Raw genomic sequence first — 24007 nt, 5'->3', positions numbered from 1 at the left:
CAGCCCCAGAGCTCTCCCAGCCCACCCTGGCTGAGCTCACTGTGATGGGTCCTTCAGGTCCTTTCCCCTTTTTAGGGAAAAGCAAACTGTTGACACGAGGAGCAGGAGACAGAGTGGGACCAGAGAGGGAATGGGGATGACAGAGCTCAGGAATGCGTTCACAAACTTGGCAGGGCTTCAGAGCTGCCAGCCCAAGCCTCTGGGAAGAAGTTGAGGATTAGTGGGGATGTCTGGCCTGCTCTGGGTTGGTGGACTCCAAGGAGCATCCACCTGCCCTATGGATTCAGCCTGGTTTGAGCTGGGGTCAGCCTGAACCGTGGTGACTTTTCACCATTTCACAACTAAGAGCCCAGCCAGTAATATTACAAGAAATCTCCTCAGCATCATCCCCCAGGGATGCCAACATTCCCACAGCATCATGCCCTGCCTGAGGGGCAGGAGGGCATGCCATGACTTATCACTCAGACCCGGGAGCTGGGCAGCTGTAATGAATGTCCTGATAAAGAGATTCAGATCAATAAGCCTGGCAGTTCCTACCAGCAGACGAATGGCTTTCGGTCTATGGGTTACAGAGTCATTAACTGCCCAACCACCCTGCTCACTGTCATTATCCAGCAACCCTCCTTTATCCACCATCTATCTCCCACTCCCTCATTCCCGCATCCACAAGGAACCCTTCTCCCCCCATGCAGTTGTGCTCACAGACAGGCTCTGATGTCTCTCTTGAGGCAAGCTGGACCCGCAGAGGGGGAGAGGAAGGATTTCATTTCCCCATGCCTAAGCTGCTCCTGTAATCCTGCAAAGAGTTTTCCTTTGAAGCACTGGCCCGGCTCAGAGCAGCTGGCCCATGGCCACAATTACTTCCACTCTGAGCACACACAAAAAGCCAAGTGAGAGGCCAAGGAGGGGGTGCTGAGATTTGAGCACCAGCGAGTCAATCAAAGGCAGCCAGTGTTCATTAGTCCCCGTGCCTTCCCCTGTCACGGCTGCCCCATTATGTAGGGACAAGGAGTCTCTCCATGGGTCAGCCAGGGCCACCCAGGAGCCAGCAGAGAGACCAGAAGGCAGAGGAGGACTTGAGGGAGTCAGAGTCTGAGAATGCAGCCCCAAATTGCAACTCACAGAGCCTGTCTTCTGTGAGCATGGTCAGAGCCATCCCATTGCAGAGTTATTTCTGTTTTTCTTGCTTTTCCTAAAACCAGGAAAAAAAAAGCGGGCCTACCAAAGGAGTCTCAGGTGGTGTTGGAGAGAAACCAGCAAACAAATATTTTCACTCAGCAGCAAAGGAGGATGGGGTTAGGATGGGGATATCCCTGCCTCCCCCACTCAGCAATGGGGGAGGCAGGGATACTCCCCAGGGAGCTGGAGAGGAGCTCCAGAGCAGGAGGGCCATTAGAAGCAAGAAGTAGCAATTGCTCAAGGTAATAGCATCGGCAGAGCACGGCAAAGTAAGATGTGGTAAGTGATATGGCCCAGAGATGAGTATTTGGTGCTTTGATAGCACCACATTAATTGTTTCCTAAATAAAAAAGCAGTAACAACAAGAATCTGTCTTCATCACTGCTCAAGGGCTATGAAAAGGTCTTCCTACCAGCCATGGGTTGGGGTTGATTTAGGCTCCACCAATATCACAGTTAGGACAGCCACAATACACAGAGTAACACTGTACAATTTCAGAAAGCTTCAACCCACACAGAGCATCACCAGAGCACCTCAGAAGGCTGCAAGCGTCTGCGCCTCTTGTTCTTCAGCCCAGCCTTTCATCCCCTCATGTTGGTGCAGTGCCCCTGTGTGCCCTCTGCTCCCTTTGGGGGTTGCTCAGTGCCCCTGGGCACTCCATGGCTCACTGCTGTCAGTGCTGCTCACCTGCTTCTCACAGCTCTGCCCACTGGGGATGAGGCTGGGCCCAGCCCCATCCCAATTACCACAAACTGTGTCCCTACACACCAAGGCCAGCAGGACTGCATTTGTCTAGATAACTGCCAAGAAGGATTTGCCTCTCTGTGCTGAGCATAATTTCGAGGCTAACACCAACCATGCTCTTCTGCTTCTGTGTTCCCAGGTCCTCCCCACTCTTGGCTGACCAAGACTAGCTTGGAAGGCTCTTCCTTCACCCAGGAAAATGGGGACTGATGGTGAAAACCCGATCCTGAGGAGTGTGGTCATCAGCTTCAACTTGCTTCTGCTGGGCGCTGTCCTCAAGCCTTTTGAGTGCAGTCTGGAGGTGACGACAGAGCCGGCTGAGAGGACAGCGGTGGACGAGGCAGGTGGCCTCGCCAACTGCAGCCCACCCGTCAAAGAGCAGCCCATGGTCTTCCACCACATCTACAACATCAACATCCCTCTGGACAGCTGCTGCTCATCCATGTTCAAGTCTTCGGGCGAGGAGGTGAGTTCAGAAGACGACCGGCTGGCAGAGTACACGGAGCAGACCTCCGACAGCGAGAGCCAGGTCACCTTCACCCACAGGATAAACATGCCCAAGCAGGCCTGCAAGTGCTCCACCTCCCTCCCATCCCTGCAGGAGCTGCTGAGCAGGATTGAGATGCTGGAGAGGGAGGTCTCCATCCTCCGGGACCAATGCACCTCCAATTGCTGCCAAGAAAATGCAGCCACAGGTAGTAATGCCATCCTGTTAGCTCTTGCTGGGGACTGAGGGCTTGAGCGAAAGGCAGGAGAAATAATGCAAAACCTGATGCTGCCATTCAGAGTGGTGACAGAGGAAAACCAGTGTTTACCCACGATGGGGCTGTGGCTTTAGTGAAAAAACTTAGCTGAAGTCCTCTAAGCCCGGAAAAGCCCTGGGAGGGCTTTGGTCACTTGAGTGCCTGTGCCACACTCGCTGTGAAAACTCCGTAATGGAGAGAGAGCTGAACCCCCTTTAGGGATGAAACTACAGCTGGTTAGGGGGGAGCAGGGCAATCTCCCAACTCTGCAGTCCTCCCAACACTCTAAGACATCTGCCACTGCTTGTGGGACAGGGAGCAGAGATGCAGCTGCTGCTCTCCTAAGCTGTCCCTGGGCTGAAGGCAGCCCCATGGGAGTTGGCAATAAGCCCCTTCACCTTCTCTGCAGGGGGAGTGAATACATCTAAAAAGCTGAGTTAAAAAAAAAAAAAGGATTAACCCCCCCCCCCCAAAAAATGAAATAAGCAAAAAAAACTTTAAAAAAAAAAGGCACAAACCCATCAACATGGTACTCCATCTGAATAAAAAGATGTGCTTTTGTGGAGGACCAAGAGGTCCCATTGGGGTTACTCCATTGAAGGCAGCCCCTCGTTCCACCCCAGCTGTCCCCCAGGGTCAGGAAAGCAGCACTCAGCTGAAATGGGATGGGTCAGGAAGGTTTGGGCTGGCAGCTGCATTTCCATGGTCCAGGAGCCAGCATGCTGATAGTTCTCCTTGTCTCGAGGAAGAGGGGCTGTCCCAAAGGGCATCCATCCCAAATGCAGCCCAGCCCTGCTCATGGCTTCAGCACACCAGGGCTCCTTGCAGGGAAGAAAACGCTAAGCAAGGGAACCACACAGGGCATCTTTCCAGGGGAAAACTGCTTTTCACACCAAGAACAGCAACAGAAAGGAAGAGAAATTAAAATCAACCCTTTTACCCCAAATACTCACTGCATTTTTTATTTTAAAGTTTTGCATCTATTAGTGTGATTTTTCCAGTGGAAGGACCCATTTTTCTGTGTGTAGGACACATTAGAATGAAATGGGTGCAAGCAATCCTCAGGTCAAGAGTTCCACCAAAGGTGTGTTGGTCAGGGAGGAAGCAACAAGGATGGACACACAGCGAGGTGGCTTGGGCTGGCATCTATCATGTGGCCAGTGGAAGACAATGTGTCAGCCCACATCCCTCCCAGTGCCACATCCATCAGCTGCATTAATAGCTAAGACAAAACAGGAAGCACCAGTCTGTGCAAAGCAAGGGTTAAAATCACGTAGGAAATGCTATGGGAAAAACCTGTTTTAAAGGAATTCATTTGAAACTCTGATGGGCCTATTTGGGTTACTTGCAAGATGCATAGACAGTCCCATTAAATATTCATTGCTTGGTGGAGTCCCCACTCCCATCACAGATGTGCTGAGCTAAAACTGGAGTAATTTTATTTATTTTTACCAGAGTTGCTTTCAATTCACTGCACTGCAAAGGAATCAGGATCCCTACCCCACACCCAAGGCAATTTCCCTGAGGAAAGCCTCTTTTCTCCAGCACACTTACAAGCATCCTCTCTTATCTTTTGATATCTTAACTAGAGGCTGAGATCTGAAGCGATCCTGACTGGCATTCCCAGTATTTGCAGTTTGGATGGGAATTGTCCTGCAAAGTAACCCAAATGTGTCTGTCTGGCACAGGATGTAACTGAGCTGCTTTTACACGTGCATCTGCTACATCCCCACACTGGAAAAGCTGCTTGGGAGGGTCAGCTAGGATGGAAAATTTAGCTGGGGACTGAGTCCTGGGGCTTGGGGGCCTTCGGGGTTCAAAGGTTTCCCATGGTTTGGAAGAGGCACAGAAAGGGTTTCTGTCCTTCCTTGGTTCACATGAGGAAAAGCAGTACAGATCAGCAAGGGAAAGTTAGCCTGCCTGGGATAAACCCTTGGCTGGAGCAATGGCTCTGTGTCAGGGGGAGATTAGCAGTGCCAGTGCCTGGTGCCTTCATCCCCATCATCCCTCCTCACCCCAGGGCATCCTGTGCAAGGCTGCCAGGTAAAGAGGGGGCATTAAAGGTGCTGGCCACAGAGCCCTTGTGCTGTCCCTGCTTTTCCACTGTCCTAACCAGGCTCACCAGGATAGGGATGAAGATGATGCCTTTGGGTACATACTTACTTTGTATAGGAGAGAGAAAGCAGCTGGGGATCTCTCGTCTTTAAAAAGGAGAAGTGGGTAGATGTGAGACCAGAAGAGTCATGGCTGGTGCAGAGGGTTTGGCCAGGGAAGGTGAAAGGTGGTTTTCCCAGTAAGAGGTCTAGGGAAGGTCCTGTCAACTGAGTGATGAGCTGGAGAGAAACCAAAGGGAGCACCTGCTCCACCACAAGGCTGATGGCACCCATAGTTACAGAGGCCACTGCTCCCTAGGGAAAGATCCACCCAAACCCCACCAATTCTTCCCCTTTGAGCCCTAAAGCCATCAGCTGGCCAGGGCTGGGCACGCTCAGAGGGAGAACTATCCCCCCTTGCCCCACACCTGCCGCCCTTCTCCAGCCCTTCAGAGGGCTGACCTGCGACCAAGCCCGACCTTCTGCCACCTCCCGCCCGCTGGGTTCTGACCCTCGCTCCCGCATCCTTGCAGGGCAGCTGGATTACATCCCGCAGTGCAGCGGCCACGGGAATTTCAGCCTGGAGTCGTGCAGCTGCGTGTGCATGGAGGGCTGGGCGGGCAGCAACTGCTCCGAGCCGCGCTGCCCCGGGGGCTGCTCCAGCCGCGGCGTGTGCCTGGAGGGCCAGTGCATCTGCGACAGCGACTACGGGGGCGAGGACTGCTCCCAGCTCCGCTGCCCCGCCGGCTGCGGCTCCCGCGGGCTCTGCGTGGACGGCGAGTGCGTGTGCGAGGAGGGCTTCGCCGGGGAGGATTGCTCCCAGCTGCGCTGCCCCCGCGACTGCTCGGGCCGGGGCCGCTGCGAGAACGGCACCTGCGTGTGCCAGGAGGGCTTCGCCGGCGAGGACTGCGGCCGGCCGCGCTGCCCCGGCGCCTGCAGCGGCCGCGGCGTCTGCCGCGACGGGCTCTGCGTCTGCGAGGGAGGCTATGACGGGCAGGACTGCTCGGCAGGTAGAGGAGGGGGGGAGGAGAGGCAGGCTTCAGCCTTGTGTAAGCCAGGGTTTCGAGGTGCCCAGAGTCCCATAGGAGCACCCGGGAGAAGTCCATACCCGGCAGAGAGCATCACTTAGCCACACTGTGGGACCTCAGTGTGTCCTATCTATCTATCTATCTCCCTTCTATCCCTGTCCCCAAAGATGCCATGGACAAAAGTCTGGAAGGTGAGCAAAAAGCTCAGGTTCATCCTATGAAGGTTTGGGAGGTGAGCAGAAAGCTAGTGAGGTTCATCCTGTCACTGGCCGGGGGCCATGTGCAAATCACGAACGGGATGAGGTTGCTAGGAACGTGCCTTGAGCTGCTGTATTTTCCAGCATCAGCCTCATTACATGGTTGTGACAATGGGAAGATGCCCTCAGCTCACCTCCCGGGCAGCAGATAAAAACTTAATGTTACAACTCACTTTAAAAGTTTTTTGACCAATCACACAAAGCAAAAGCATATTTATTGACAGTGGTTCTATCCAACCACTATAAGCACATGTACCTTTGGTTAATACAGTGTTTGCTTATTTAGAATACAATACCTACTTGTAAGCCTTAAAACACAATACACAAAACTCCATTATTAAGCTTTAAACTTCCTAATATCTTACTAAATTTGCTTTTCTACAACTTAAATTATTCTAAACAAATGTTAATACACAAAGCATTGTTCTATTTATCCTTACTGCTTACATAATTTTTCTACTAACCAATTTTATAGCTACTACTTAATTCTAATCACAATTCTACTACCTCTAAAACCTATCTTTTACGATTTTCCCAATACCCTCTAATTTTATAAATTCCCACACATCCCCAACATGAGGGCTAAACCCTTAGTGCAACAGGTTCTCCTGAGCCTTTACCTTGCTATAGCTGCTCAGACAACCACAGCTAGCCCATAACCCCCAGCCCATGCCCATGGCCCTCCGGCAGACCTACACAGCCTCCCACAGGAGTGGAAGAATAAGCCATGCTGACACTCTCCACACCTCTGCCCTTCCCACCAGTGTCTCCTCCTGAGAACCTGCGGGTGACGGGGATCAGCGACAGCTCCATCGAGCTGGCTTGGGACAGCCCCGGGGCAGCCACCGAGTACGTGGTGTCCTACCAGCCCGCCGTGCCAGGGGGCACCCAGCTCCAGCAGAGGGTGCCCGGGGACTGGAGCAGCATCACCATCACAGATCTGGAGCCAGGTGTTGCCTACAATGTCAGCATCTATGCGGTCATCAGTGACGTCTCCAGCATCCCCGTTAGCTCCAAGGTGATGACCAGTAAGTATCCTACTGCACTTGTCACTCGCTGAGCCATGTATCCTGAGGGGATGCTCAAGCTGGCTTTCTTTTTACATAAAAACCTTCTAGCAGCAGAAACTTGAGCCTTGAAAAAGAAAAAAGAGAAAAATTCTATCAGTATAGGGATATAGGAAGGGAGGAAATGTGTCCATCCTCTTCAGAAAGACTCAGTTTGGATGAAAACCTGGGTGTCTAAAGAGAAGAAAAATCTTCCAGAGTTTGATTGAAGCCCCCAGAATGTGGCCCAAAATGTGACTTTTTTTTCCTCAGAGAAAATACTACAACATAACACGGAAGTCTCGGGTCTTCCTCCCGCTCCTGAGCGGGTGATTCCCTGTGATGACTCCCCATGATATGGGTGATGGTGCAGCAAGAGGGTATGCTGCTGTGCATCAGGAGACACACAGTCCTGACCAGGACTGTGATGAACAGAGGAAAACAGGAGTATCAGGCTGCAATGCCAACCTCCAGAGAGGTTTCTTGGAGACTAAGGATACAGAGGGCAGGGGCAAAACAGAAACTATCCAGACACCCCTTTGCAACCCCAGCATTCACTCTGTTCACGTGATAATGCAGTGGGATGATGCCTCAGTGTCCACAGGTCCAGGCATTTCCCTCTTTTCCCTCCAACCCACATGGAGTGAGGGAAAACGAATTTTGCTAGCAGTTACCAAAAGTTTCCCCTTTTCTGTTACCCAGATAACAAAATACCCACAGGGGGCAGGGTGGGTACACCCACAGCATGTGCCCACCCAGCCCGCTCTGCTCACCACCCCCTGCTCCCTTCCAGACCTCGCCACGCCCCAGGGGCTGAAGTTCAAGACCGTCACAGAGACCACGGCAGAGGTGCAGTGGGAGCCCTTCTCCTTCCCCTTGGACGGCTGGGAGATCAGCTTCATCCCCAAGGTACTGCTGCCACACCCACGGCACTGCAGGGTGCACCCAGTGAGTGCATCCCCAATCAGTTTCCAATTACCCCCTTCCCAAAATACCCAGCCTGTGTTTGCCACTTCTGTGCTGCACATCAGACTCCCCAGACTGCCAGCCTGCATTTCCCTATTAGTTTTTGTGTCGAGACATGCATGTCCTCAAAGAAATGTCCCCCCAAAAAACCCAGCGATGGGGGAAAAAGAACCTTCCAGCCTCGCTGCCTCTTGTTGTTGCACCCTCTTTTTCCTTTCCATCTTTCTCCTCCTCCTCTTCCTTGCCCTGCTCTCTACACTAAGCTCCCCAAAGCAGCCTGGATCAAAGTGAGCAGCTGCTGGCTCTCAGACAGCAACCTTCAGCCCCCACCCGAGTCACAAGCACGGTTAATTCCTGCCATGGAATTTTAATCGCAGTGACGAGCAGGTAGAAGCCGTGCCAGAAAAGATGAAAGGATAAAAATGTTGCCCTAAATACCCCGTATTTTCTGTGCACAGCGACAAAAATTGTACATCAAGTATTTAATCTATATTCATAATTTCTACACCATTTAGCCATAAGTATAGCTTCAATTGTACATGGAGCCTCTTCATAAGAGTATTCAAGCCCCAGCAGTAAAAGAAATGCTGATTAAGGGCTCAATTATGGTGTTTTCACTTGTACAAAACCTGCACTGGAATCAAAGGCAGCTCTGGGCAGTGGAGGACTGCAGAATTTGGCCCTGAAGTTTTAAATACTCTTAACTGTGAAGTATCATTGCACAGCACAGAGCAAGGGCCCAATTGCCTTAAATAACTCAATCCTCTCATTTCCAAAGAGTTGCTGGGAGATTATTGATGTGATGTTGGCTACATCCACGTGCAAATTGTGTCCGAAGGTGAAGCTCATGCAACGCAGGCATGGACCCTGGGATAATTTGCAGTCACCATCAGGTGATCATTCAAGATTAAAGCTGAAAAATGTAGCAATACCAGAGAAAAGCTTTTGGGAGGAAAAAAATAGCTCTTCCAAACATTTCACTATTACTCAGGAATTAAGCTGAACAGCATCCCCCTGAAGCAAATAAATGCAAACCATTGGTTCTTTTTTCTTCTTTTAAGCCTAAACTTAAAAATACATGGAAACATTTTGGGATTTAAAGGCAGATAAAATGCAAAAGGGTGGCTGTTCCTGGGTGCAGGGTCTTGGGTAGGGAAGGGATGTAGCTCACTGGGCTTTAAAGTTCTCAAATCCATGAGTTAAGACATAAAGTCACAGTCATGTTCCTGCCCATCAGCTGCCAAAATTGGCCTCTCTTGAGTCTCCATCATTGCCTTTTCCCCTAAAATTAGGCAGAGGGTGCTGTGTCCTTTACTGCCCTGCAAGCAATGCCTGCTTGGGTACATGCCAAAACATTGCCACACCTCAAACAAACCCAAAACCCATTCCCAAAGGCTAAAAACAACAGAGTTATAACTGCAGCATCACAACCCTCTGTGAGAAAAATTGACCACCCTGCCTTCCCAGAAACTGGGTGAGGAAATGCTAATTTGGTCCTCAGCAGCCCGAGGAGGATGCTTGCAGCTTCCTGCAAAGCTTTCCACTCTCCTTCCGTGGTCTCTGTGATGCTCTCACCCCCACAGAAGCTGGGTCAGGCAGGATTGCCCATCTGCTGCCTGCACTGGGGATGGGGTGGGAAAAAGACAGAGAGAAGACAGATTTATCAAAGAAAATTAGGAAAGGTAAAATGGTAACTGATGGCTAAAATGGAAGGTTTCCTATTTGATGAGAAAAGGGATGAATATGAATTGAGAGTTATGTGCAAAGATTTGTTTAGCGTGTTATTGGTGAAGACAGCAGCAAGAAAAGATCCTTTGTCCAAGCACTGGCAGGAAAGGTGACATGTGCAGTTGTTTAAAGCCTTACAGTTTTACAGGGCAAAACCACAAGGCCTAAATGAGTGTGCTAAAGATGGCTAGAAAGCAGGTGACAGCAAAATAAAGACCTCACAGCTTCATACCTATACATCAACAACAAAAGGCTCCCGGCACCCAAAGAGCAGGGAAAACAACTCTAGCCAAGGCTTTGGCTTAATCGTTTTTCCTCTTTCTGAGCAGCAGAGGCACAAATATACAGAAGCTGGGGAGGGAGGAGGGATGGGGAGGATTTTGCAGCCCAACAACACGAGTACTCCACACTTGCTGGATGACTTCATCCCAGCTTTCTCCCTCCGTGGTGGGGTGTGCCAAGGAGACCGCATGATTTGGGGATGCAGAGGGGTCTGTGGAAGGATGCAGCAGGGGGGGCACCTCCTCTTTGTGCACATGTCCCCCCAAAACACCAGTTGGTGGGGGAGGGTTAACGCTTGTTTCATTACCTGACAGAACAACGAGGGTGGTGTGATCGCCCAGCTCCCCAGCACCGTCACCACCTTCAACCAGACGGGGCTGAAGCCAGGGGAAGAGTACACTGTCACCCTCGTGGCCCTGAAGGAACAAGCCAGAAGCCCTCCCACCTCTGACAGCGTCTCAACCCGTGAGTGAGCCTCACCTGGGGGCAGCACAACAGTGGCTTGGTCCCGAAAATAGAGTCCCACGGGCAGGGATGAAACTTGCAGCCAACATTGCAGCAACAGCTTCTTCATGCAGTATTTTGTCCCTCTCTCTCCTAAATTGTCACAAGTGCAGAAACCGTGGCGAGGTTAATGGGGTTGGGAGGGAGGACACAGTTCTGCTTTTATTGTATATCTGGATAAATTATTCTTCTCTGCTAATCTCACATTTTGGAGGATGGATGCCCTCAAAAATATATCTACAAATGTATTACTTACTCATATATAACAGATTAAAATTCCCACCTGCTTTTGTGCCACTAAATGCCCTCAACTCCCACCTATTCAAGCAAATCAGGCAGCAGGGTAGGGAGCCAGGAGCAGCAGCATGTCCCTTCCTAACCAATTTGTTTGCCTACTCACTGGTCCTTCCTGTAGATCAGGGGAAATTCTGCTGGGTCTTCTTGCTGAAGGAGATGCCGTGATGGGAAGAGCTCACGGGGGAGAAGAGGCTCTTCACACCAGATCTGCTGCAGTCTGTCTTGAAAGCCAGGCAGACGTCTACTGGCTCCACCTGAGCTGTTCCAAGAGGAAACAGCACTTAAATAGCTGCCGGAGGGCTGCAGTAAGGTGCTGCTAATTGAGGCAGCGGTGAGAGTGCAGGGAGGGTCCCTCCACCGCTGCAGTTTGTTGCAGGGCTGATCTTCCCCAGCACAGTCCTCTCCTCCTGCTGTGCCTCCGCGTTCAGCTCGACGTGGCTTAATAGAGACATCTCCTGGTCAAGCCAGAAACTTCCTTTCCCTGGGAAGTCAGCAAAAATAGAAGCTGGTACTTCAAACTCAAGGGTTGACCTTTGCAGGGAGTGCAGGTGGAGCGGTGGGCTCTGGGATCTGTGCTCTGTGGAGGGATCCCTGTGCTGGGGAGTCTGCCTTCCTCTGCAGCACCCCCAGAGCTTTATCCCCACCACCCTTGCCCTTCCTCAACATCTTGTGCTAGGATCAGGTAGCACAGGCATGGTTTTATGCCACAGAGCTAAATAGATGTGGATCACCTGGATGACTGGACAGCATGAAGCAGTTGGAGATTGAGGGTATGCATGACCTGGTCCTGGCCAAGCTGGACAGACAGCTCCTTCCTGAACACTGGGACTCCCAGCTGTGCTCCTTCCTCTGCTGTTCTGCCCACAAACCTCACCTCACTACTCCAAATTCCTCCATGTCCTTTTCTAACCTTCCCCCACCATGCTTCCCATCCCTGCCCACATGCTTGTCCCCCAGAACGTCCAGGTGCAGCATTCAGCAGACCCTTATTATATACTGCCATTATATTAGGTGTGTGTGTATATGCTACAGTCTGAATTACAGAACCAAAGTGGGCTTTTTCACCCACCTTGTGATCACCTAAGTGATAACACAGGCTGCCCAGCAGGCTTCCTGCATGAGCACTGCCATGGCACAGGAGCAATGGCAAGGCTTGGCTCCATCCATCCATCCATCCATCCATCCATCCATCCATCCATCCATCCATCCATCCAGTCCTGCTGGAGTCAAAGCATCCATCAGCCAGGCTTGAGCCCAGGATGTCCAAAGGCTGAGTGTTGGGGGGTGTGGAGGAAGGAAAGGCCCAAATCTCTCCAAGAAACAACAACAAAAAAAGTGCAGAAATGTCCAAAAAGGTCTCCCAGTAGATCCTTGGTATGAATTTTTCTAAAAACCTTTTATCTGAAAGGTTTTTATGGACACCAACCATAGCCCCACACCCAGCTAGTTATGAAGATTCACCAGAGCAGTTGCATTTTCTCCTCTCTTCCCACTGCCAAGACACCAACAGCTTTGTGAGCTGATTCTTCAGTTTAAGGACAAACCAGGAGCTGGCACCAAAGCAGGAACATTTCTAGAGACATTCCTCAGTTCTCAACACTTGGATCTTGTCCTTGGCCCCATGTTATTTAACACATTGTCAACACCTTTGAAAAGACACAGTACTGTTGCTGATAAATTTTGCCAATGATGGAAAGGCTCAGAAAAGAGTAAATTGCGTAGAAGAACATCAATAAAAGTTGTTTGGATAGTTTGAAGAGCTGGGCACAAAGGAAAATTACATGGTTTTCAATGCAAAAGTACAAGCAGCTATCTAAGAGCAAAGAACATGTGTTGCAGTTAGATATAGGAGTTTTATATCCTGGGAAATACCACCTTAAAAAGCCAAAGAGGAATTGTCGACAACCAGCTCGAGAGAAGGGCATGAATTGCATTATGTCTGCAATGGGTGTCAGTGAGAGAGCTGCTGGGTCCTGCTCCGGTGTCTGCAGAAAGTGGAGAGGGTTCAGGAAAGAGCCAGGAGACTGGGACAAGGGACTGAGCACCCATGAGCACCAAACCCCCTAAGTATCCCGGGGTCAGGGTCATGCCTCTTGCCCACGCCACCTCTCTCCCGTGTCCCCAAATACCAATTCCAGCCGCTCTGAAGGTCAGCCTGTAGCATCCCCGCGGCTTGGTGTCCCCAACGCTCCCACCTTTCCCCATGCACCTCTCCCAAAATAACAGGTGCCCGTTTTCCCCCCGCTCCCCCGCAGTCATTGACGGCCCGACGCAGATCCTGGTGCGCGACGTCTCCGACACGGTGGCCTTCGTGGAGTGGACGCCGCCGCGCGCCAAGGTGGACGCCATCCTGCTGAAGTACGGGCTGGCGGACGGGGAGGGCGGCAGGACCACCTTCCGCCTGCAGCCCCCCCTCAGCCAGTACTCCCTGCAGGCCCTGCGCCCCGGCGCCCGCTACCACCTCGCCGTCAGCGCCCTCCGGGGCGCCAACGAGAGCCGGCCAGCCTTCGCCCAGTTCACCACAGGTAGCTAGCTGGCCTCGCTGGGAGAACTGCTGGGAATTTTTGAGCCTCTGGCAAGCACGGGCAGGTGGCTTGCTGCCGTCTGCAGGTGGGCTGTCCTGCGACAAGGAGGAAAAACGGAGGGGTTTTTGCATCTGGGGTTAGTGATACCTCTTTTTCTGCTGGCGCGGTGAGCTGGGGTTCAATGTGGTGTGCAAGGAGGAAGAAGTGGGATGAAAACACAGTGGTTAACATGCAGGTGTAAATGGTGACACCTGAATGCAGGTGCCTTGCATCCTGTCACAGAGCAAGGCAGAGGAAATGATTCAGCTCACCCTAAAATACACACCCTAAAACTGCCCTCTTCCCCCACCCCACTGCTAGTGGATGTTTGGCCACTAAACCTCCAGTGCAAAAGGTCCTCTTTATGCCCTGTGCCCCACAGAGATGCTCGTGTAGTCCCCAGGGCAGTCCAGGTAATCCCAGATGGCAGTGATGAGGCATAGATGGACTCAACCCCCCGTATTTAGATGATAAACCCCAAGCCAACCCCACCTTGGCCATGTCTTGCTGCAGCATCGAGGCTTGAAGCTGCCTGGGACACACATCCCCACCAGCTCCAGTGCCCGTTCAGACCCACAGCTTAGAACTCTAGGACTCAGCAGTTTATGTCCTTAAGAGCACCCACAGCTCAATGCACAATTCTCAAAAGCACCAAAATGCTCAGCACAGGTCTGAGTTCAAGGGGACACTCCCACTCAGCATCAAGAGCCAAGGCAGGTGCCTTGACCAAGGAATCTGCAGTCAAGCAGCTGAATCCAGCACATCCAGAAACACAGTTATCTTATTTTATATCTTTTCTGAGCACCCTAACTGGTCAGTAAAAGTTTAATTAATGTTAAGCTTGCAGATAGCTAAGGAATTTAATTTACCGTGCCATAAAGGAGGAGTCAGAGCATGTATTTCCGTGCTGGTTTATGGTATATAAATTGTCATGTACATTACTGCTGGATACGAGGCTCCTACTGTAAAACTGTGGTAGGTGAATTGTGTGTGTACATATCTCTATAGATAAATATTTCAGATGAGATGCTTACCCCAACTGATTTGCTGCCTTGGCCTTTCTTGCTTTATTTCTAAAAGGCAACATAAAAGCACCCCCCTCCAAACTCAGATCCATCACCATTACCCACTGTCCGCGGGTGCCCAGCCCCAGCTGTTGCTCACCAGAGGGGTTTATTGTGCAAACCAGAGCAGTTTCAGTACACAGCCTAAGCAGAACCAATAAACAAACCCTTTGGGCAGTGTCTGAGTGTGAATGAGCCCGTAAAGATGCTCAAGGTTTTCTTCTAAGAGCAGTTCAGGCCAGTGCATGGCTACTACAGAGCACTTTTTCTCTTATAGTGCCTCAGTTTCTTTTACTCTAATATGAGGGGAAAAAGTTTTCTTTTTGAAATAGCACGGAACTAACAAACCAACTTACCGAGGATGCTGCGAGTGCGCAGCATCTGCGTCACCCTCCTGGGTGGCATCTCCCAGCCTGTGCTGAGCAGGAGGCGAGAGCAAATGTTCCAGCCCTTCCTGCCAGGACATGCTCTGGGGAGGAGGGACCTCCTGGATGTCCCACCCGGGAACCCCTGCCCTGCTGCGGCAGGGCCGCGGGGTGCGCTCCCCGCGGTGACACGGTGCCTCTCTCCTTGTGTTGCGCAGAGATCGATGCCCCCAAGAACCTGCGGGTGGGCTCGCGGACCCCCGCCAGCCTCGAGCTTGCCTGGGACAACAGCGAGGCCGAGGCCCACAGCTACAGGGTGGTCTACAGCACCCTGGCCGGGGAGCACTACCACGAGCTCCTGGTGCCGCGCGACACCGGTCCCACCACGCGGGCCACCCTCGCAGGTATGCGTGCACCCGCGCGCCCTTCCTCCCCCTCCTCTCAAGCAGGGAGGGCAATGGAGAACCCAAATCGGCACCAAGACTCAGTTGCACTTGTGCTGGCACGTGTTTGAGGTTGTTTTGGAGTTTACTGTTGACTGGAGAGAAGGTTTTCCTTGGGACAGAGCTCGTTTTCCCCCGTGTGGGTCTGGGTGCACCTCCAAGTAATGCACCTCCAGCAAGGATCTGTCCAGCTGGCAAATAGAGCTGGCAAGGAGCAAAGGGAGAAATGGGAAGAAGTCTGTTTAGGCTGATCTACAGGAAAATATTATTTCACCTTCCTTTTTTTTTGCTCGTTTGGAAAGAGCCATGGGTGATGATGCCCCGTGGGCAGTGATGGGGAGCCAGGCTGCCTGAGTTTTTTTGCCTTTTTCCAAAGTGAGCTCAAAGCAGACCCAAATCTAGAGATGCTAGTTTTGAGCAAGTCCTTTAAGTGATACATTATTCAGGCCAGCATAGGGACTGTAAACACCACCCACCTCCCACTGCCAGGAAAGCCCCAAACACCTTATGCAGCAACACAGCAAAGCACCATGTGAGTTGTGATTCCCTTGTTTTTTGACTAGAACTGCTTACCTCACGGATTTGCTGCTCCAGTGGTGTATTTTGAGCAAAGAAAATAATTATATGCAAAAATGTTCTCTCATTCATCTTGAAGTTCTTCAGTATGGAAGGACAACAGGTTCTTCCATGTTGACTCCCTGTCTTCCCAGGACCTACAAGGGCTCAGGAATCTGCCATATGAAGTTATAGGAGAAAGGTCAGTGGGAAAGCCAAAAGTTACAGGTACAGCAGCAGAGTCACAAGAAAGGCTGGAGGGCAGCAAGGCAATTAGAGCAGTTATCTTGAAAAATGTGAAATGCAGAAAGAATAAAAACATCAGGGCTGGTTTCTTCTGTGTTCTTGATGAGGATACGTGGGGAGAAGTAGGATGAGATCAGAGACTCAGTGCTGGACTCCTGCTAGCTTTCCTTTAGGACATTTATTGGCTTTCTAAGTGAGAAGAAGCATTAAAAATGGGCCAAATCCCCCTCCCTGGGCAGAGGCACAACAGTGACACACACAAAAATATCCGTGGCTTGAGCTTGCCTTGGAATTTATGGCAGCCTGAAGTCTCTTGGTTTTCTCAATAAAACTAAAAAAGCTGCCAAGGCTCTTCCAGACTCAGGGAAGGCTGCAAAAAAACCCAACCAGAGCAAGCTGCAGAGATGCAGAGTCTTTAGTCAATTGTAGAGAGTGATTTTTTTATATAGTACCTCCATCATCACACAAGTGCACTGCTTCCAGTCCACAGTGTACTATGTCATAAACAAACCAATTAAAAAAAACCCAAAACAACCCAGTCATAGCAGAAAATAACGAAAAAGCCATTCTGCTAGCAAAAAAAACCCCCAAACTGTGATAGTCATAGTGTGGATGGCACATGAGCCTCTCCCACAGCTCTGTTGTGTACAGAGTAGTCACGTCCTCCAGTCTTGTTGGACTTTGTGCAAAACCCATTGGGGTTTTATTCCAGTCACCCAGGACCCGGTGGGATTCATGGTATGAAAGTAATCAGCAATTCTTTCAGCCAATCTCATCTACCTGCAAGGAAAGCAGTGTGGAATGGCACTGAGCAGAGCTTATCAAAGATTTACACTTAAAAGTGCAGCAAGCCTGGCCCTGACCCACAATCTCTGTTAAAAATCAGCATTTGCACAGAAATAACCATAATTTTGCTCATCCCAAAAGAGCTGTGAGAGAAAAGGTTTATATCCTACTGCTCATTTCTTCCTTCCCCTACCTTCTGCCAGGCTCTTCTTTCCAGAATACTTCTGACACTTATTGAGCAGGGCCAAGGGGGTCCATCTTCTCCCCATCACCAAGACTGCACTGTAGCAAGAGAAAAGCAGAGGAGGAGAGTGTTCCTCTCTCCTGACCTCTTGGGAAAGGTTTTGGTGGCTCCAGGGGATGCTGCCCCTGGGCGAGGCACAGTGAGGCTGAGCTGGAGAGTTTATGGCTTTTTCTAACTTTGTATGAAAGATCATGAAGCACAGGGAAGAGGGGAATAAAGCCACCAGCAGCCAAGCAGAAGTGACAGGCAGAGGCAAGAGATAATCCATGGAGATAAAGCAGTGCAAGAGGAAAGGAGCTGGATGAGCTCAATTCCCAAGTTCCTTGAGAGAGGCACCTCGGGATATGTCCACCCTAAAGAACAGGGCTTGATTCAGCTCCCAGAAAGACTGCACCTTTCCCAATTAATGTCCATTTCATTTACTCTGCATAGTTTATTTCCCTCCAAGACACCAGCCCTGTGACAATATTTGATGCTGCATCACTTTGGAAAAAAAATATAGCTACTTTATTATTCCCATCTCAGCTCACACACACAAGAGCTTCTGTCTCACCGCCAGCAATTGCAGCAGACCTCAGCAACAGCTTTTAAAAATGGCTTGTTTCTGAGCTAAAATAACCCAAACTCCCTGTCCAAAGGCATCCACAGGGCTTTCTGAAAAGACTCAGCTCTTCTTCAATGTGCAGAGGAACTGCTGACCCGTGGGAGAGCTGCTAACCCCAGGGATGCCCTGGAGGGTCCTGCTGTGGGACGTGGAAGAAAGGGTCACACACACCCTGAGGTCACCCTGCCAGGTGCTGCTCTCAAACCCTGTCGTGTTCTTTGCACTCTCTGGCAGATCTGGTGCCAGGAACGGAGTATGGCATCGGGATTTCAGCCGTGATGGACAGCCAGCAGAGTGTGCCAGCGACCATGAATGCCAGGACTGGTGAGTTTGGCCCCACTGCCTGCTCCAAGCACAGCTGGCTCCTATGGCTCAGGTGCCCCCATGGGACAGTCTGTGCATGGGGACAAAGCTCTGCACCAACCCTCTCCCACAGAGCTTGACAGCCCCCGGGACCTCCTGGTGACAGCCTCCACTGAGACATCCATCTCGCTGGCTTGGACCAAAGCCACGGGTCCCATCGACCACTACCGCATCACCTTCACCCCTGCCTCAGGAATGGCCTCTGAAGTGACAGTGTCCAGGGATGAGTCACAGCTCACCCTCTCGGAGCTGGAGCCCGGGACAGAGTACACCATCTCCATCATCGCTGAGAGGGGACGGCAGCAGAGCCTGGAGGCCACCGTGGATGCCTTCACAGGTAGAGAAACACAAGCTGGGATGGGGGCAAGGGCACAGACCTTGTTGGCACCTCTGCCAGCCCACTGCATCCCTGGCACCAAAACCCTTGAAGTGGTGATGGGGATGAGAGCTGGGGTCAGTGTGTCCACACAGGAGCAGTTGACCTCAAAAGGAGGGTGGCCCTACCAATGTAGTGGCACAGTCCCTTTGGGCAGCAGCACTGAACACACTTGCTTTGCTGACAAGACAGAACTGGGGAAACAGACAGCCCTCTGCTCTCCTCTGTGAGCAGGGTGGTCTGTGTGCCCATGAGAAGAAATGAAGCCTTGGGGGACCTCACAAGAACCTCTGGCTGAAATGTCTGCAGTCGTGAAGTGCAGACAACATGTATCCTCTGCAGTGGGACTGTTCCATCACACACTCTGTGGGTTTGGGATGGAGGATGTTTGCAGGTGGAGCTAAGAAAAGCACCGTTTTCCCCCTCCTGGTTCTGCCTTTCGATCCCAGCAGAGTTTCAGATCAATGGCGAGCCCAGATCTTCAGCTTTGCCACCTCTTTTAAGTTTTCCCCATACAAGCACTGGGAAAAACACAGAGGAAAGGATCTGCAGACGGTTGGGGTTGCATCTCTCCTCTCCGTCTTCCAGGTGTTCGGCCCATCTCACAGCTGCACTTCTCCCAGCTGACATCCTCCAGTGTGAACGTCACATGGAGTGACCCATCCCCACCAGCAGACCGCCTCATCCTCACCTACAGCCCCCGGGACGAGGAGGAGGAGGCACAGCAGGTCACGCTCGATGGCACCCGCAGGCACACCAGCCTGACGGGCTTGCAGCCGTCCACCGAGTACCTGGTGTCACTGGTGGCCGTGCACGGCACCATCAGCTCTGAGCCTGTCGTGGGCTCCATCACAACAGGTACCACGGGACACCCCCCACCAGGCACGGGACAGCACCGGGGAGGGCAGGCAGAGGCATGGGGAGTGGGCCTGCCTCCCACAGCTTTTCTTTGTGCTCCATCTCACCAGGGATTGATGCACCAAAGGACCTCAGGGTGGGCAACGTCACTCAGGAGTCCATGATGGTCTACTGGAGTGCTCCCATCGCTACCTTCGACCACTACAGGATATCCTACCGTGCTGCCGAAGGTAACGGGCCAGACCACTCCTGTTCATGCCCTGAGCTCACAGCTGCCAGCCCTCCCTCCATCCGCTGACCTCAGCAAGCCACTAGGTCATCCTCACCCAGGCAGCACCACAGTGCCGTGGGCAAAGCGACCAATAACTGGGATTGGCTCCAGGGCAGAGGATGGGGGGACTGGGATGAGGATGGGAAGGGACACTGCAGCTAGCTCAGCACAGAGGGGCACACAGAATGGCCCCCAGCAGTGTGCCCTCCCCAGAGATGGCTAAATTCAGGGCTCAATCCTGAAATCCCAGCTCCCTCGTCTGCTTCACCTACCTCATCTCCCTTGGCCCTAGTTTTGTTGGTGATGCTGGAAAGGCCAGGCCAGCAGAGTGATGGGCACACAGGAGTGCACCTGCAGGCACAAAACCCAGTTACCTCCAGTGGAACTGCCCTCCCCTCTCAAGCCCCTCCTGAGCCCCAGGGATGGGGCCAGCCGTGATGTCAAAGCTCTTGGCTCCATCTCTGCAGGAAGGACAGACAGTATGGCCATCCCCAGGGATGCCACCGAGTTCACCCTCCAGGACCTGCAGCCTGCCACCAAGTATGAGATCGGGGTGAAGAGCGTGCGGGGCCGGGAGGAGAGCGAGCTGGCCTCCATCACTGCATACACAGGTGGGAAGGAGCTCTTGGCGGGCAGGGAACAACCAAACAGTGTCAGGTCCAGCCCTGCCCAGGGCTGGCAGTCTCTGCTTGCACTAATACTCAGGTGACTGAGAGCAAGCCAGACCTCACACCAGCCAGATGCAAGCTGGAGAGGATAAGCAGGGCTCACAAGGGCTCAGCGTGGACTTTTGAAGTATGTCTCAGCAAAGTTTATCCCAAATATGCATGGGTAGTCATGGGTAAAATGATAAACCTGTGTACCAGGCACCACGAAGCCAGAAACATGATGCTGGGCAATCATGACAACCTTTCCTAAACAGAGTACAGATTTCCAGAAATAATCCCCAGGGATGCCCTGTCACAAACAGCATCTGCTGCAAGAATAAAACCTTCTGCTCTCCCCAGACTCCTCAAAGCCTAAAGAAAATCCCTAACAAGCCAGACTGGGCATCTAGAAAAGAGTGGAAGAGCAGCTCAGGTAGCAGAGTAACACCAGCTACAACATCTCTGCATTCCAGCTTGGGCAGCACTAACTCCTGTGCAGGCGCACGTGTCTGGGCAGCAGGGCAGGGCATAGAGCAATATGCCACAAGAAGCCCTTCCAGTTCATAGTCCTGTCTCCCAATGCCGCTGACTCGCTGGATCTCTCTCCCATGCAGCCATGGATGTCCCCCTGGGGGTCACAGCCACCAACATCACTCCCACAGAGGCGCTGCTGCAGTGGAACCCGCCGCTGTCAGAGGTGGAAAGCTACGTCCTCATCCTTACCCGTCGTGCAGGTACACCAGGGCTCTGTTTCAGCTCACCTCAACCTCTCTCCCATCCCAAAGCCCAGGGCTCAGTGGGAGCCCTTCACAGAGGGAGAAGGGAAGGAGCCCTTGCCTTGGGGTTTTATAGGGATTGTGGGAAAAATTAGACCACCCTTCAGACTGAACAGCACCGCTGCAGCTCAGCTGCTGCACAGTACCTTATGGTGTTTCAGCAACAGAAGTGCTTTTACTCAGGAGGTCATATCCAGAGACACATTTTGAATGTCTACCCTAACTCATCCCTTTTTTTCTTACAGTTGCAGGAGAAACAATTCTCGTGGGTGGAGACAACCAGGAGTACCAGCTGACCAACCTGGTGCCCAGTACCACCTACACAGTGTCCATGTATGCCACCAGCGGGCCTCTCACCAGCCAGACCGTCAGCACCAACTTCACCACTCGTACGTACAATCACATCCCTCACTCCTCATCCCTAGCCATGTACTCACCCCAGGAAAAGCAGCCAGCAAGGCTGAGCCAAAGCTCTTGTTACATAGCTCTTGTGGGGGTAGAGGTAGCCACGTGCAAAAGGGATACAAACACCAATCCCAAATACCAGTGCAGGGCACAACACAAGAACACAATTTTAATCAATGAGCATCGACCATTATTTTCACTCTTCCAACATCCATCCATCCATCCATCCCTTTCTTTTGGTGATTTCCCCTGGCTGTGGTTTCCTGAGCAGACCCCGACCAGGTCTTTTTTTTTGCCCAAGGCTATAGTCCAGAAGAATACAACAACCCATTTTGCTTGACAGGTCCCAAAGCAGTTAAATTTCACAGCTGTTACCCTCAAGGTGGCACACAGGTAGAGGAGGACTTCCAGAGGGTTTGCAGAGCTGTGTTCAAGACCGGGGATGGGTGATGAGGTCTTGAAACTGAGGGTGAGGATGGACTTTGGGCTGTAGCTCAGTGCTGCAAGGTTGAATCCCAGTTTACTGAGTCGGGAAGGAGGGGTGAGGTGGTTGTGTGTGAGAAGCTGCACTTCCCTGTGTCCCTATCCACTCTTGCAGTTTTGGATCCTCCCACAAATCTGACAGCCAGTGAAGTCACACGACGGAGCGCCCTGCTGTCCTGGGTTCCTCCCGTGGGAGAGATCGAGAATTACGTCATGACCTACAGGTCCACCGATGGCAGCCGGAAGGTGAGGGAGCCCTCACGCCAAAGAACCTCACTCAGTCAGGGAGTAATAAGGCCACGTTAAAATAAGCAGGAGAAAGCCAAACAAAGCAAAAGAATGATGCTCACTGGCTCAGGGAGGCCAGAAGGGCAGACACTACTTCCTGCTAAGCAGGATGATAAGAAAAAAGCAAGAAGAGATTGCCTAAGGTAAAATGTTGATGCACACCTACTGGTCTGGGCATAGAGAGGTTACCTAGAAAGATTGGAGGAACAGGGGCAATTCACAGCTTGTGAAACACAAGCAAGCTGAGGCAGGAGAATATTATTCTGCAGAGATGGCTAAAAAGGCCATTTGCCTTTCCTGCAAAAAGGAAGATAGGCACAGACAGCTAATTAATTCTGCAATACAATGCATTTGATTATTTAATGAGTGTGTCCACATCTGCCTGTCTGGAGGAGCTGCAACAAACACTATGAGAAGTCCGTCATGGCAAACAGTCTGATTTCCTTTGCTGGTGTGACTGGGGCCAGAGGATCATAGCTTTGCAAAAGGGGTCCAATAATGCTGTGTGGCACTGGCCAACAACCAGAAAAATTAACATGACAGGAATCCAAATTTGACAGAGTCAAAACTGGCCGATAACCACGTTTGGCCAGCTCTATTTCTTGCACTGCTTGGGCAATCAGTCATGTCCTGTACTGAAGGCACACAGGTCCCAACAGACCCAGCTGACAGAGGACACAGGCTGCAAACATTTAAATCCATCTCCAAACCAGGTTGCTTTCCCCCACCCAAACCATTCTGAAATGTTGGCTATATTGGCTGATCTCACGTTCACTCAGTCCAGGGGTCTAAGCAATCATGCAATGCTCCTCAGCCAGGCTCCAAGGGCTGCAGTAGTTTGTGGCTTCCCTTCCCTCCTCACTTGCTCTTTAGGCTCCCCATCGCTTTTCTCATCTGTTGCTCTTGGTGTCTACCTCCTTCTGGGACCCATGTACAGGAGCTGATTGTGGATGCTGAGGACACATGGATCCGCCTGGAGGGGCTCTCTGAGACCACGGAGTACACGGTGCACCTGCAGGCTGCCCAGAACGCCATGCGCAGCGGCCTCATCTCAACCACCTTCACCACAGGTGAGGACTCAGACAGCTGGAGGCTGGCCCACATATCCTGCTGGTAGGAATGGACTGCTCTTAGGGACCTTGCCTCCTCAGGCAGCCTTCCTTCATGATCCAAAGAGGGGTACTCACAATGCCATGACCCACAGTGCTGCTTCACTACAAAAAGTTAATGGCTGAAGGAGCTATGGTTCAAACAAAAGACCCAGCTCAGGGCAAGGGGATTTGAGATACAGACCAGGAACCATCTGCCATGCCCTTTGCCTTGCCCATGTCTGTCTTCAACTGCATAAACAGAGGAAAAAAATACCCACTAAAATCAACAACACATATCAACAGGTATGCTGCTGGGAGAGGACCCAGCCATTGTCTCCATGCTGTGGACATGATCTGATTGCTCACAAATATCAAAGAATCAGAATACTTTGGGCTGGAAAGAATCTTTAAAGGTCATCTAGCTCAACCCCCCTGCAGCGAGCAGGGTCATCTTTGGTGTGCATCATCAGGTTTCTCAGAGCCCTGTTGAAATTGACCTTGAAAGTTTTCAGGGTTGGGGTATCCCTGGAAATACCAAGCAGGTGCATCTCCACCACCACCAGTGGAGGCACAGACAGCAGAGCCAGCACATTGTCTAATTGCATTATTCCTCCCCACTCTCATTCTAGAGCATTCACAATCCACTAAGGCACTAGAGTAATGGGAATGGTTTCATTTTGAAATCAAAAGGTGGGCATCCACAGTCACCAC

General features: G+C 51.6%; 1 protein-coding gene and 1 long non-coding RNA gene across 3 annotated transcripts in view; one reads left to right on the top strand and one right to left on the bottom strand.

Annotated features, from left to right (window-relative positions):
- The window catches only part of TNR (tenascin R), a 76767-nt gene that overhangs the window by 41546 nt on the left and 11214 nt on the right, over positions 1 to 24007 (top strand). Inside the window, exons 2-17 of one of the 2 annotated variants that reach the window (XM_038144464.1) lie at positions 2063 to 2618; positions 5293 to 5769; positions 6809 to 7072; positions 7884 to 7999; positions 10381 to 10531; positions 13123 to 13392; positions 15079 to 15264; positions 17973 to 18062; positions 18175 to 18438; positions 19066 to 19335; positions 19446 to 19565; positions 20074 to 20217; positions 20868 to 20987; positions 21275 to 21418; positions 22033 to 22163; positions 23143 to 23275. In XM_038144464.1, the coding sequence (XP_038000392.1) occupies positions 2123 to 2618; positions 5293 to 5769; positions 6809 to 7072; positions 7884 to 7999; positions 10381 to 10531; positions 13123 to 13392; positions 15079 to 15264; positions 17973 to 18062; positions 18175 to 18438; positions 19066 to 19335; positions 19446 to 19565; positions 20074 to 20217; positions 20868 to 20987; positions 21275 to 21418; positions 22033 to 22163; positions 23143 to 23275 (3376 nt within the window). In that variant the 5' untranslated portion in view covers positions 2063 to 2122. Of the gene's footprint in view, positions 1 to 2062; positions 2619 to 5292; positions 5770 to 6808; positions 7073 to 7883; positions 8000 to 10380; positions 10532 to 13122; positions 13393 to 15078; positions 15265 to 17972; positions 18063 to 18174; positions 18439 to 19065; positions 19336 to 19445; positions 19566 to 20073; positions 20218 to 20867; positions 20988 to 21274; positions 21419 to 22032; positions 22164 to 23142; positions 23276 to 24007 lie in introns of those variants that run through there. The other variant, XM_038144465.1, reaches the window with a different exon arrangement.
- On the bottom strand, positions 7041 to 11369 carry LOC119703942. Its single transcript, XR_005257796.1, has 3 exons — positions 10971 to 11369; positions 10547 to 10663; positions 7041 to 7178 (listed from the first exon to the last, which is right to left on the bottom strand). It is a non-coding gene; the product is annotated as an uncharacterized LOC119703942 (long non-coding RNA).

The sequence above is a fragment of the Motacilla alba genome, chromosome 8 (genome assembly GCF_015832195.1).
Source record: "Motacilla alba alba isolate MOTALB_02 chromosome 8, Motacilla_alba_V1.0_pri, whole genome shotgun sequence".
Classification (NCBI taxonomy): Eukaryota; Metazoa; Chordata; class Aves; order Passeriformes; family Motacillidae; genus Motacilla; species Motacilla alba.
Note: the sequence above shows the minus strand (reverse complement) of the source record. Positions and strands in the feature narration are given on the sequence as shown.